This window comes from Aulonocara sp. 'chitande type north' Nkhata Bay, linkage group LG11, assembly GCF_057382095.1.
Source record: "Aulonocara sp. 'chitande type north' Nkhata Bay isolate Kocher_YH1m ecotype deep benthic linkage group LG11, A_spYH_male_GT1.1, whole genome shotgun sequence".
In the NCBI taxonomy this organism is placed as follows: Eukaryota; Metazoa; Chordata; class Actinopteri; order Cichliformes; family Cichlidae; genus Aulonocara; species Aulonocara sp. 'chitande type north' Nkhata Bay.
In genome coordinates this window covers 35916868-35930258 of record NC_141354.1, presented here as the reverse complement: position 1 = coordinate 35930258, position 13391 = coordinate 35916868, and the positions used below count along the sequence as shown (strand labels likewise).

The window sequence follows — 13391 nt, the reverse complement described above, 5'->3', positions numbered from 1 at the left end:
ACTTCGTTTATTTATTATGACGGTGTTCGGAAAACGCGGTAACATTTGCTTTAAAAATAACGAAATCTTTAAAGACTTTAAGCTCAACTTTGATTTATAAGCAGATCCTTCCGCAACCGTGAGAAAAGCACACAGATTTGACTAAAATTACATTTAATACGCCGTGAAAGATTGCTTCTTCACACAGAATTCGTCGCAAATAAATAAATACAGTCTAAATAAATGAATACAAATGATCCAAATTTGATGAAAACATATATTTTAAATGAGAAATAGTGAACTATTTCTGTGAGGAACACAAAACTCCGATTCTATTAAGAATAAAAGCCTGAAAGCACACATTTTTTTCTACTTTGTGATTCTGCAGGTACTCTTTAATTTCTGTGGGGTTAAATTATTTTTTGTGTGGTGCAGGATTGATCAAAATCGCTGTCTCCTCCATTATATACTTTTTTTGGTCAAACAAAATAACAATTACAGCACTTATTTTACATATCAACAAAAAGTTATATACAGGTATAAGTAGTTAAGAACAAAGCAGTCGTCGAACAAAGAACATTTAAAGAACAGTATAGGTGAGAGATACCATAAAACAGCATACAAGTACAGTAAGGTGACCTATCATATAAAAGTAAAAACAAAAGTACGCACATACAATCTAGCTACATCAATTGAAAAGCTGCATCAAAAATTCAAGTAAGGTGTGAGCTAAGTTACACTTATCCAATGAAGCCTTCCACAGCAGGACTTCATTTTTAAAGCCAGCAAAACACGTTTTCAAGAAGCGACATTTGTGAATGAAAAATTTTGCAACTATAAATAAGTTGTTAATCCCAAAGTCTATTTTTTTATTTTCTGTTTGTAGGCCAAATCTAATTACTTGAAAGGTTAGAGAAGGGCAGTCAAAATTTTTAGAGGTTAACCAGTACTGAAAATCATCCCAAAAACATCTGGAACTAAAAAATATGCTCTGTAGTTTCAACATCAGTACTGCAGAAAGTGCATGCGGTCGTATCTATATTGAATTTCTTGTGAAGATAATCATTGGACGGATATATGGCATTTAAACAACCGGATGTTGCTACAGCTTGTCACAAACCAGGAAAAGAACCCGGAGATTCTATTGGTGGAACTCGGTCGGGAGGCGGGGCTTGTGTAGGATACAGGAAAAGGTATTTTTTGTCTTGTAATTGGTGTGAATGTTAAAAACACATAAACTTTTTTCCATGTAAGTTGAAGTATTAGCATATAAGACAAATGCACCGTTGTTACACAAACTGCATTGTGACTGTGCGCAGGGAAGTGAGCGTTCATGTTAGGAGTGAAGAGGCTGGAGAAACGGTTCGTGTGGGGACGCTATTTTAAAGCCTAGGCTATAACTAACTTTTAGACTTCACTGGTTTGAGCGTGTTATTGAAAGAGCCAGTGCTGTTTCCTAACCTTTTCCCCGTTTCAGAGCTTCTAATTTAAATAAGCAAGTCGTAAAACAACGGGAGAGAAAGCGAGTGAGCTTTATTTCCGCGTTTAGCGTCAACTGAATGTAACGCCATAGTTTGTCTGTATACGAGCTATCATTCAGTCTTTCTGCAGCAGGTTTTTGTTCTAAAAATGACATTTAAAGGCGTTTTAACATTTTAATATTCTTAAAAGTTATTTAGTAGCAGGCTGCTGAAATATGAGGTGGTTTGAAATTAATCTAAACAATTTAAAAATCGTTCGGTAGAGGATGCAGGGTGTCTGCTGTCGCCTCATGATTGCTTATCGTGATTTCATTACAGTGTAACTCTGTCCATAGCCTTTTTAATAGTTTGAATAACCTTTAATTAAATTCACAACATGTGAAAAACTCTACCCCCCCCCCCCCCCCCCCCCTCCTTTAATCTCACACAGTGGACGTAAGACAGTTTGATCATGAAGTTAAACAGCTTAAATAACTGAAGCAAAGTATGAATCCAAACATTTTTTCTGTAGATTCTTCCTCCTGCAGTGGTTTGTATATTCCACCTATTCTACTTTTATACCTTTCTTTTAAATACTCAGGCTAGACCTCTGCGTTCGTGATTATGGTGCTCTGTCAAAGGCTCCTCTCTTTTCCAGATCTATTTCAGCAATTGAGACATTGTTCAGTATAACAAAAGATGAGGTGCAAATTAGAGAAATGAGAGGCTGATTAGTCAGTGTTCAAAAATCATGGAATTTCTTGATGCAAACAGGTTTCCTCTGTGTGGAAATGACACTTCAGGAGACCCAGATTTAAGTTTTATCACTTGGCTTACTTGATAGGAGAGGACAGCTAAGGAATAAAATAGAGACTGATGTTTGAGTGTGTTTTATTAACTCTCCTGAAGCATCCTGACCTAAATTGCTTCATTTGCACTGTACTTTGTAGTTTGTCCACTTAAATTCTCTGTGTTTCAAGACAAGAAGCTTCCAGAAGCTCTGAGATCGAGGGTTGTGCAACTATGATGGTACTTTCATACATTCACTCACGTTTCTTTCATTAATTTTTTAAATATGTATTTGTTCATATATGTGGTGTTACACAATGTAAAATCTGCACTTATTTAATTGATTGTCTTCTGCAGCAGCATTCCAGCAACTGGACTAAACTTGAGCCTGGGGTGAACACTACAGATGCAGACAAGGCTCCAACTTACAGGTGAATTACGGGAAATCAACAGTGATTCAGATTTCTTTGCCAGAAGAAGACCCAGTTTTGCAAAATCTTAATTCTGCATTTGACATAAAATGAAGTGTTAAAAATGACGCTGTGTTCCTTTTTATTTTTTCACTTTAGCCTTCAGTCTGAAGCGGGAGACTTTGAATGCAGTGTCTCTGGCTTGCGCTGGGTTTGTAAGGAAAAGATCAGCTTTCAGTACCACTTCTGCTCTTGGGGAGGACACATGGAGAGAGTGGAAAGCAGACAGTACATGCCTGCAGGTCCTGTAATTGATGTTGCAGTCACTGCTGGGCAGTTAAGTGAAATGCACCTGCCACACTGGGTTTGTATAGGTAAGAGGACATGAAGAAGTTACTAATATATTAAAAAACTTTTGCATTTCTGATCCAAACTTTCTTCTTTCTCTTTGTGTTTTCTGTGTATTTTTGTGCAGATGACATCCCCGACAAGTTTGCAGTCCTGCATCTAGATGACTGCGGAGATTTTGTAGAAGAAGTGCGTGAGGTCACAGCATCACACGTCAAGTTAAACGAGTTAACTTACTTTCCGAAAGCAGTCGTGATGAAGATGGGCCCCCCTGTTAAAATCAGCTGTAACGTGTTGCTATACTACAAACCCAACACCCCATTCCTCAAACTCCACGTCTTTGTGATTCCAAATGATCCTGCTCTACAACGGGTAACTGAATCTGTATTTGTCACAGGAAAAATAACACAGACTCAGACTGACCCCAATAGAGTATTAGACATATGCTGTAGTTGAATGATGGCTTTAACTTGCAGGGCTGAAAAGTGGAGCCAATGCGGAATATGCATTCTTTCTAATTACTAGAAAGGGAAGACTCCTCTGGTCTACTCTAGGGAAATTGCGATTGTGTTTCAGGGACTTCACAAACTTTGAAAGGTGGCAATCTTACTTATATGGTCTGTTTCATTAGAAGATAGATGTTCAAATTTGGAGAGTAGTATTTCATAAGAAAAGTTATTTTAAGATAATTAAAAAAAGAATTAAGGGATAAAAGTGAATATTAAGAGAAGGAAGTCATTTTACTTTAAGATAGAATGTATACATTTGTGGAAAATATTTCAGTTTTCTTTTTATAAGCTGGCTGTAAACACTTGTTTTGGTAACCCATGGATTAATGATGTATGTGAATGCAGTTGCAGTGACAACAGAAAACGGTTAATCTTCATGTACGAGTCATGAGATCTGTCTGTCAGATAATGTTACATTTTACCGACTTAAGTAAAATATAATCTCACTGATTTATAGCCACAGCAGATAATAACATTATAAAATTGTTAATGAAAAGCTGAATATAAATTATATATGAAATATAATCCTAGAGTTCTGGAAACAAACAGGATACAAAAGTAGAGTGTTATAAATATTATTTTAAGTCTGCTTTGAATAATATCTTTATTCTCGGCAACAGCACTTTTTCTTCAAATGTATTTACACTAATTTAGAGTAAACTCCATACATTGTTTTTAAACTGTATTTAAAGACAACAGATGGAAATGCTGAGGCAATCCTGAAGGACTTTTGGACTTGACGTATATTTGTAGGGTCTTTACCTCACAACAGAAAGCACCTTGAGGCACCTGGTGTTGTGATTGGATAATACTGAGTTGAATTTTTTTTTTTTTTTCCTCACAGAAAGTGGACAAGCAAGAATTGTGTTATGGATATGAAAAAATTACCAAGCCACGCCCAGATGAGTACCTCAAAATGCATCATGGTTTCTCCCTCACAGCCGACACCGACTCGGCAGAAATTCAACCAAAGGTACGCTTTTTACACTCTGTCAGCAACTGTGGTGCTTTAGGATCAGAGCATTTTTACGACGGGTTGTAAATAGTGTGACCAGTATGGGTGGGAATCACAGAGGAATCTGCAGTAAGATATTGTCACATTTCTTCACTACTCTATGAATAGATAAATGCATTTGAATACACTGTCCTGTGAGCAAGAGTCAGGAAGATTTCTGGTTTCCATTTGTAGTCCACTAATAGTTCTTTCAATCGGTTACTTAGAGCAGGTTTTGCATTTGCTGGAATGCAATCTGGAAACCATCGGCTGTCACCCAAAGATGGTTTAGCTTTTTATTTACCTTGTTAAACGTCTCTGTTCCTCAATAAAGAACGTGTGGACATAATTGAAATACTGGCCTGAGAATCCACTGTGTGGACCAGAAGCACTGAAAAATTGGTGACTTTCACCAGAAGCTTTGTCATCAGACTTGCTGATAGATTTCCAGGTTAAGTCACAGAGCAGCTGCATATTCAGTTGACTCTTTGCAGTCTTTTATTTTTATTATTTTGCTTCTGATGGAACTGGACTAACTCCTCTCCCTTCTCTGTTATATTTTTAACTAGAAAATAACCCTCAGATATAATGGCCAGGACTCCAACTTCTATGAAGTGTACATTGAAAATCCCAAAGGATGCTTCAATCTAAAACTTCAGTATGCTTTGTCCAAAAAATATGAACCGGTGTATGAACCTGTCTGGACCTGTAAACTCCAAAAAGGTCAGTAATTGAAATGAAACAAATCAAATTTGTATATCCTAATGCACACTCAAAGGGTTAGATACTGTTATTTTTAATATACTATTGTCAGAAAACATGATATTCTCAAAGAATATGTTTTTAATATATTTTTACTTAAAGATGGAGATCATAGCTTTGATAAGCTTTTTTTTTTTTTTTTTTTTTTTTTTTTTTTTTTTAATTCATCCCAACCCACTCACCAAAGCTTTCAGGGTCCTTTTTATTTGGCTGGAGCCATTTAAATTTTGCTCACTTGTCAATTATTATTTCAAAGAGATTGGAATATGTCACATTTAACTATTAAATAGAATACTTCAGATAGCACGTAGCTTTTTGTATAAAATCTTTATGGTGACTGTAAAATAACATTTACTGTTTAGATTGTTATTTGCTTTGTATTTTATTTCAGACGATCATCCAAAGTCTGGTTATGGGGAAGGTGAGATCCAAACAGCTTTCGCTAATCTATCAAGTAGAAAAGTATTCAGTGTTGTGTTCTTGTTATTAATCTTTTGCATCTAGAAGAATGCATGTTGTGCAGTTCCACTTATAAACGGTTCATGTTAGAGACCCATCTGAAGTGATAAATGTAGACTTTCAGGCAATAAGTAATTCAAAGGTAGAAATGTTGTGAGTGCATAAGGGAGAGAAAGTTCAGGACAAATTTGAAAAAAGATTACATTTCAGACATTTTGAGAACAAAACAGTTAGATTATTTAGTGCCAGTGATTTATAATAAGTGTGAAGTCATTTTAATATTTTCTGTACAGGTCCAAGATCCTCGAGGGGAGTAACCGGTGTCACTACTGTTGGTAAGTTCACAAATATTAACTCTGCTCTCTTCTCAGTAAATGATTTTCACATTTCTGCGCTAAAATTACTCAGGACCTCACTGCAAACACAACTAAGACTGTAAGACAAGTTTAAAACTGAACTGAACTTTTAATCAAGAATGGAAACTGGGGAAAATAAACGAATACCAATATCCTAGAAGAAAAAAACAAACAGTGGGAGGGTGAAGGACTTTGAATGAGATGAGATGATGACTTAACAGAGACTGAGGAAGAACAGATTCAAGAACCATGACGGGGGGCAGGTGAACTCAGTTGAGCCAAAAAAACACTGGTTTGGGGCATCAAAGGCTACAGAGGGTAATAATTAAACAAAACTTTCCACTCTTTATACCCAGTAATACTCGTTCTGCTTCATCCACACTTACTGTGTACTCGGTGAAACAATAATTGTTAACCGTCACAACACTTAAAGCCAGGAAATATTCGGATAAAGTTTTTGTGGCTCTAATCTGGATTCGAGTCCTTTGATAGTGAATATCTGTTGATACAGAGTCTGATTCATATATTGACATGCAGTATCAGCATGCAATGTGAATATTTGTTGTAAAAAATATTTGTGCAGACAACCTTGAGACAAATATTTCCATCCCTCCCTCCCTCCCTTTATCCGGGGCCGGGTCGCAGGTGCAGCAGCCTAAGCAGAGAGCCCCAGACCTCCCTCTCCCCAGCCACCTCCTCTAGCTTATCTGGGGGAACACCAAGACGTTCCCAGGCCAGCCATGAGATATAATCTCTCCAGCGTGTCCTGGGTCTGCCCCGGGGCCTCCTCCCGGTGGGACACGCCCGGAACACCTCACCCAGGAGGCATCCTTGTCAGATGCCCGAACCACCTCAGCTGGCTGATTTCGATGTGGAGGAGCAGCGGCTCTTCTTTGAACCCCTCCCGGATGACTGAATTTCTCACCCTATCGCTAAGGGAGAGGCCAGCCACCCTTTGGGCGAAGCTCATTTCCGCCGCTCGTATCCGCGATCTTGTTCTTTCAGTCACTACCCACAGCTCGTAGCCATAGGTGAGGGTAGGGACGTAGATCGACCAGTAAATTGAGAGCTTTGCTTTTACGCTCAGCTCCCTCTTCACCACGACGGACCGGTGCAGCGGCCGCAGCACCAATCCGTCTGTCGATCTCCGGCTCCCATCACTCGTGAACAAGACCCCGAGATACTTGAACTCCTCCACTTGGGGCAGGAACTCATCCCCGACCCGGAGTGGGCACTCCACCCTTTTCCGGCTGAGAACCATGGCCTCAGATTTGGAGGTGCTGATCCTCATTCCCGCTGCTTCACACTCGGCTGCGAACCGTTCCAGTGCGAGCTGGAGGCCATCACCTGATGAAGCCAACAGAACCACATCAAAATATTTTTTCATTAGGTTTTATTCTTAATTTATGATGCATAAATGATTTAACACAGACTGTAAAGATAACAGAAAACCTGCAAGTTTAATTCTTACAACCTGCAGCAGGGATTTTTACTATTTTAATTATTAATTTGAAAAGCAGCTTTCATGCTTGGCACTTTGAAAGTGATTGTAGTATTGGACTAGTATGAATCTTCCCAGCAGCCTGCTCAAACATTTGTTTGCATTCAAACACAGTGTTGCAGGCCCTGTGCAGTCAAATGATCTGAAACTGTTCTGCTCTAATCCAGTCCTTTAAAATGTTTCAGCCTGGCAAATCTCAACTTCAAACCCATAGAGATGAATTAGGAAAATACTTCCCAAATCTAAAAAAGAAACGTCGGATGTGATCCTTTTGTATTCTAAATATTTATAAAATACTTATAAAAGCATCCTGTAATTTATCATTTTCTTCCTCCTAGACAAACACTGTGAATAAGCTGCCTGCAGTGATGCAGAAAGTAAGTAACATCAGTTTACTCTGACTTCATGCTGCAAATCTTAATGTGATAGGATGCAAGTGGATGATTTATAGTTTTAAAATTGTGTTAATAAGCTTGTGATTGAACTGGATGTGTAGCTTGTCATCAGTTATCCGCCAGTTAAGTTATGGTCAAGTCATACCCCTTTGTTTGTTTGACTTGACTTCATCAGGGACCAACGGCAGCATCAGATGGAGAGAGGCTTTAGGAGGGAGAAGCTCAATGAATTTAAGTTGTTTCTGAGGCACGGAAACATCGTTACTGAACTTTCTCGCATCCCAGATGACAAACTGGAGAACACAGACCAGTCAGGCCTGTTCGATCTCTTGCGTAGACTTACACTTAGCAGTCTGTGGAAGTGACCAAAGATTTTTTCAAGAAATGTAAAAACCAAGACCTGGTATATATGCCATCAGACATCATGATCCAAAGTTTCTTTTAAAAACTCACTGTTTATCTAATAAAATGTTTTGCCTTTTGATTGCACAGAATGTGGTCCATCCATCCATTCTTTATTTATTGTCACTTGTTTGGATGCAGGTAGTGGGGGAATGTCTTCACAGACATTCAGGAAGAATCCTTATCAGATGCACATGAGTCAAATAACAGAACCACAGTATAACAGGGGTTGGTGTTATATATACATGTACATTATATATAATATACAAGTATAATGGTGCTGACTGAGCCATAAAGCAGTAAAACTCTGTCAAGACGTTACTACAGTTATTTTCTTCAGAAGATTGAAATTAATGGAGAAAAGGTTTTGTCGGGGGAAGTTGCCTATAACGAGCTCCAGGGCCGGAAGTGATGAGGCATTCACGGTCCATAAATTGCACTTCATATAAAATGTGTATGAGAACTATAAGGATTCAAGGAGCTTTATTTGTCATTCGCATCACATGTTTACATGAGGTGGAACGAAGAAACAGAATTTAAAAAAACAGAATTTAAAAAGTATTAAAGTTTTTGGGTTTTTTTTTTTCAAAACAGAAAAACAAGTAATAAAATAATACAATAGAGTACCAACCTGAGTACAAGTATGAATATAGAATGTAGGTATAAATACTTTAGCAGCAAAAGGGCATGATGACCAGCATTGAGACGGTGTCACTTTATCACTGCTGGTGTCACATAAAGCCTGCAATATAGTTTGAAACTAACGCTGACGATAGGGGAAAAAATGCCACTGATTCTTACGGGGTTAAGACACGTTTTGCTCCCTGGGACCTGACACCACACACGCGTGGAAAACAAATGACCTCTGAGCAGCTCGGGGCGATGCTGGTGACAGGATAGACGCTGAATACAAAGGAAACAAACGCAGACGTGAGCTGTGTGTTAATTATGTGAAATGATCTTGACTTTAATGGATCCTGCTATTCTAAATATGTTTAAAGGCAACTGTGAGAAATGAAACTGGATGATGCAGAAAAAAGTGGATGTAGTTATTAATATTATTATTCATATTCATATTATTATTATTATTGAGTTGTCTTAAATTATCTGAACTATATTAACTAATCTTAATCCAAAAGTCTTTGAGTGCCAGTAAATAAAGTGCGACAATGGCTATGATGTCTTTGAAGTGAGAGCTGCTGAGCTCTTTCATTTCATGACCAGTCTTCACACCTGGAGGATGTAACTCTGCAGGAGGCCGAGCTTCACACCTCTGCCTCGGACTAAAAAGAGCTGAAAGAGTAAAAGGCCTCCGGGTTTCCTTTAATCTTGAAACAATCATCTGACATGGTTTTAAAGATTTATTTGGTTGTTTTAACTTTGAAGAGTACAGCTCGCCATAGGGAGAAATCCAGAATAAATTATTGTGCAAAAACCGACCAGAAATATCTTCAGATTGAATAGAAGTGATGTTGTACACAGAGACACAGGTGTCGCTCGTTCCACCAGAGAGGTGAATATGAAGGTCTGCGTGGGTCTCCCAGCCTCAAACCCTGAGCTTCCACACCTGGAAATGTGATGGATGGACACTCAGTCATTATCCACTACCGCAGCATGCTCTTTAATCATGACGGCACATAGTAGCAGCTTTTAGTAGCGCATCAAAGAGGACAAAATCTCCTCGGCTTCGTGAAACTCACCTCTTCACTCGCTCTTCAGCGCAGCAATCCCAGCTGGACCGCTCGGCTGATCCAGCTCACCTGTGTCGCAGCCTGAGAGAGTCCCCGTTCCCCTGAGCCACTTACGTGGCTGACTGAGCTCATTGAAAAGTATTTAAAACAGTGAATCAACCCTATTACACATACAGATCAAGTCATACTCGGGTATTTACAATATTTACAGGACCTGAAGTTATGCGTCTTCATAAGACTACAGTTTTTAAAAAGAAGTTGTGTGTTTTTGCCAAATAGTTTATAGTCATTGATTGTTCTGAAGTCCCTGCCTGGTGATCAGGGCCAAGGTCTCCACAAAGTGTGGCTGGAGGGGGAGCTCTGGGCTGAGCTCTGTTTGGTCGCTCCTCTCTCCGCTCTGATCTCGGACTCTCTTTGTTTCTGAGGCTGTTTGGGGACTCTGGGAAACCTTTGTTGGAGTGGGAGTGGGTAAGGTCGGATCAAACGTTTCTCCCCTGAGGCACGTGCCGGGAGTCTGAGCTTGGACTTCTGCCTCAGCACCCGCAGAATAAACTTTGCGTGCGGCAAAAAGTTTCTGCTTTGGAGACCTTCGGGCTGTGAGTGTGAACGGGCCAAACGAGCGGCAAAAGCTGCATCCAGCGCCGATCCGAGCTCCGACCCTTTCCCCTCGGGGCCCAGAAACCCCGCAGCTGTCTGCAGGCAAGTGGAGAAACCGTCCTGGAAGGAGCGTTTCTGGTCCCCACGTCCACCTGTAGTCTTGTCTCCTTTGGCAGTGTTCTGGAGGAAGAGGACTGTGTGATCCAGTATCTCAGCTTTCTCCACTCGGTGCTGAGTGGACCCCTGCATGAGAGCAGCAAGTTAACCTTCATGTTTCATAATAATAAATTAATAAAAACCACAAGTATGAACCACATCGATTTATTTCTATAAAATTCATAGAGAACTAAAAACTTCTCTTACTTCTTGTGGCTCCTGCAGAAACATGGTCCTCAGACACTCCAAACTGCGGTTCATTCTGTCCCTCCGACGTTTCTCCACCTGAGATTTTATTAACTATCGCAAAAAAAAAAAGAAAAAAAAGAAAAGAAAACCAAAGTCTAAACGTGGTTTCCTGATTTTGTTTAATTATATACCGCGTAAAAAGAAAAACTACCAAAGAAAAGCAAAAAAAAAAAGGAGCAAATGGAAATGACTAAATGATTAGAGGGAATTCAGCGCACTAAATTATACAAACTATTTCATATCTCCAAATTACTGAAATTTTGACAAAGCTGATGCTTTAATCTTCAATGAATCTGATTGTTATTGTGGTAATAACAGAGAATCACTATATGAAATGAAATCACGTCACTTGACAGGTATCTGGACTTCCGTTACCTTTCTATTATTTGTTGCTTCCTCCGCCTCATGTAACAGCTTCCTACCAACCGATGGTCCCATGTTCTGCTCTGGTCTACTGGTAACAGCTTCCTTCGCAGTCTGTTACTGATCTGGAAATGAGGCTCTAGTTTCCTGCCACTTATTTTTTACTGTGGTCCTGACAGCCTCTCAGACTCCTCCTACTTCCCTACCCCTCCTCCAGGTCCCTTGGTCTCACCGTTTGGTAACACTGCAAATGAAAAAATCCTAGATTTGTTTTTATTTTTGAACTTGTCTAATCTCGATCTGATGTCAAGAGTATAAAACAAGAAAATGAATCTTATGCGCAGTCGCGTGCGTAAAGTTAAAAAAAAAGTCTTGCGTCAAAACGTTTGAAAATTTAACTTAAAATAAACATAATTTTACTCCAGATGCTGTTCTGTTTTTTCCTGCTCTTGTGCTTCATTTGAAAAAGCTGGTAGCTCATTTTGCTTTGGGAGAGGGGGGCTATTTGCGCATGCAAAGCTGACACGTGCCTTAATCAAGGAAAGCTTGCTTTTTAGGAGCGACGGTGTGATCCTATGACCAGTTTTCATTTCAGAACTATTTTAAGTTGAATAAAAAACAATCACTTACAGGAGGAGAAAGATTTTCAGATTTTTCGCCGAGCCAATATAGGGGAGACCGGGGATAGTTGTAACATTTTTGACATTTCTGTCTGTAAATTGGAGCTCTTTTAAGGTAGTGGATTCAAAATGTTATGCAAAGTATTTACATGTCTCTGCTATTAAATAGTGCAGCTATTTTCTCTGCAGCACAATTACCCATTGCATGGTATGGCCTCAAACACAAAGAGTGAAATGTTACAATTAACCCCATAGTCTGGGTTAGTTGTAACATATCCTGGGGTGAAATGTAACACAATGAAATAAGGGTACTAACAAAACATTAACATGTAATCTTTGTTTATTCATCACATGAATGCACTTACATCCATTTATGTAGCTGTGTGTGTGTGTGTGTGTGTGTGTGTGTGTGTGTGTGTGTGTGTGTGTGTGTGTGTGTGTGTGTGTGTGTGTGTGTGTGTGTGTGTGTGACAGAATGCAGAAATCTAGCTTTTGAACATATTCCAACCCCCCAAAAAAGACAAATTATGGAATTTTCTGCAACTGAATATTTCATTAATTTTGGTTGGTCTTCCTTGAGTTTGGCCTCATTGGCTCAGTGGGCATTATAACCTACAACTCTTGCACCAATTTTGAACATAACAATGAAGCTGAAAAATGTAGTTGTTCACCAGCATCGCAATTCCATTACTTTTTATCATGGCTTACCTTGGTGTGGTCTGCAAAGTGCTTCAGAAAGATGAGGAAATCTGTTTCTTGCACCCATCCTGATTTATTTCCACTACCAGTACTTCCTACTGGTCCATCTCTGACACAGTGGTCTGCATAATGTATGTGTGGGAACACAAACAGTGGGGGAATTGTGTTGCCAATGGCATTAACCGCATATACAAATGCGACCAGTGAACCTCTCTCTGCTGATGTCGTTGCCCCAACTTGTTTAATATAAGTTAAAGTAAAAGTGTGGTAAGTTGTAACATCTGCATTATTGTTACAACTAACCCAGACTGTTGCTGTTACAACTGACCCAGACTCCTATAGCCATGAACTAGCTAACATTACAGCCAACGGCTAAAACATTAGCACTAAAGACCTACACAGAATATATCCCCACAGACATACAAATAACATAATTTAGGTTTGATGAGTTTAACTGCAAAGCAGATAATGCTATTAGAAATTGAAATAAAATAGAAAAACTTACTTTTTGGCATACAAATTACTTTTTTTCGTGTTAAATTGTCTGTGTTTGACGAAATGTGCTGATTTTTCACATGTGATAGCAGAACTGAGTTGGGCATGCACAGGATGAGTCACATCATTTGAAACTTAGCCCTGATTGGAGAAATTG

At 39.1% G+C, this 13391-nt stretch overlaps 2 protein-coding genes across 10 annotated transcripts; one reads left to right on the top strand and one right to left on the bottom strand.

Moving 5' to 3' along the window:
* Positions 1-1105: 1105 nt before the first annotated feature.
* On the top strand, positions 1106-8456 carry LOC147319666 (NACHT, LRR and PYD domains-containing protein 1 homolog). Of its 8 annotated transcripts, none has more exons than XM_086312359.1 (11): positions 1106-1172; positions 2420-2468; positions 2586-2659; positions 2798-3012; positions 3114-3358; positions 4340-4468; positions 5059-5212; positions 5643-5672; positions 6004-6045; positions 7906-7944; positions 8138-8456. In XM_086312359.1, the coding sequence occupies exons 2-10, from the start codon at positions 2463-2465 to the stop codon at positions 7920-7922; spliced, it is 912 nt and encodes a 303-aa protein (XP_086168485.1). In that variant the 5' UTR covers positions 1106-1172; positions 2420-2462; the 3' UTR covers positions 7923-7944; positions 8138-8456. The 8 variants fall into 8 exon arrangements, with proteins under 8 accessions (XP_086168485.1, XP_086168490.1, XP_086168489.1 ...); XM_086312364.1 differs by having other exon boundaries at positions 1132-1172; positions 2589-2659; XM_086312363.1 differs by having other exon boundaries at positions 1151-1172; positions 2425-2468.
* A 1256-nt stretch (positions 8457-9712) lies between these two features.
* LOC147319665 (transcription factor HES-4-B-like) lies at positions 9713-11535 on the bottom strand. 2 transcript variants are annotated; one of them, XR_015131423.1, is made up of 4 exons: positions 11433-11535; positions 11016-11108; positions 10065-10895; positions 9713-9931 (listed from the first exon to the last, which is right to left on the bottom strand). XR_015131423.1 is itself a non-coding variant. In XM_086310079.1 (3 exons), the coding sequence occupies exons 1-3, from the start codon at positions 11493-11495 to the stop codon at positions 10374-10376; spliced, it is 678 nt and encodes a 225-aa protein (XP_086166205.1). In that variant the 5' UTR covers positions 11496-11535; the 3' UTR covers positions 10050-10373. The 2 variants fall into 2 exon arrangements, 1 of the variants encoding a protein (XP_086166205.1); XM_086310079.1 differs by lacking the exon at positions 9713-9931 and having other exon boundaries at positions 10050-10895.
* Positions 11536-13391: the final 1856 nt, after the last annotated feature.

Coding starts and splice junctions, on each gene's coding strand:
- LOC147319666 (XM_086312357.1), top strand. CDS start 1,200: ATGTTAAAAACACATAAACTTTTTTCCAT. Junction 1,229..2,419: donor ACACATAAACTTTTTTCCAT/GTAAGTTGAAGT, acceptor CTGTGTTTCAAG/ACAAGAAGCTTCCAGAAGCT. Junction 4,469..5,058: donor CGGCAGAAATTCAACCAAAG/GTACGCTTTTTA, acceptor ATTTTTAACTAG/AAAATAACCCTCAGATATAA.
- LOC147319665 (XM_086310079.1), bottom strand. CDS start 11,495: ATGGGACCATCGGTTGGTAGGAAGCTGTTACATGAGGCGGAGGAAGCA. Junction 11,109..11,432: donor AAGCAACAAATAATAGAAAG/GTAACGGAAGTC, acceptor TTTTTGCGATAG/TTAATAAAATCTCAGGTGGA. Junction 10,896..11,015: donor TTCTGCAGGAGCCACAAGAA/GTAAGAGAAGTT, acceptor GCTCTCATGCAG/GGGTCCACTCAGCACCGAGT.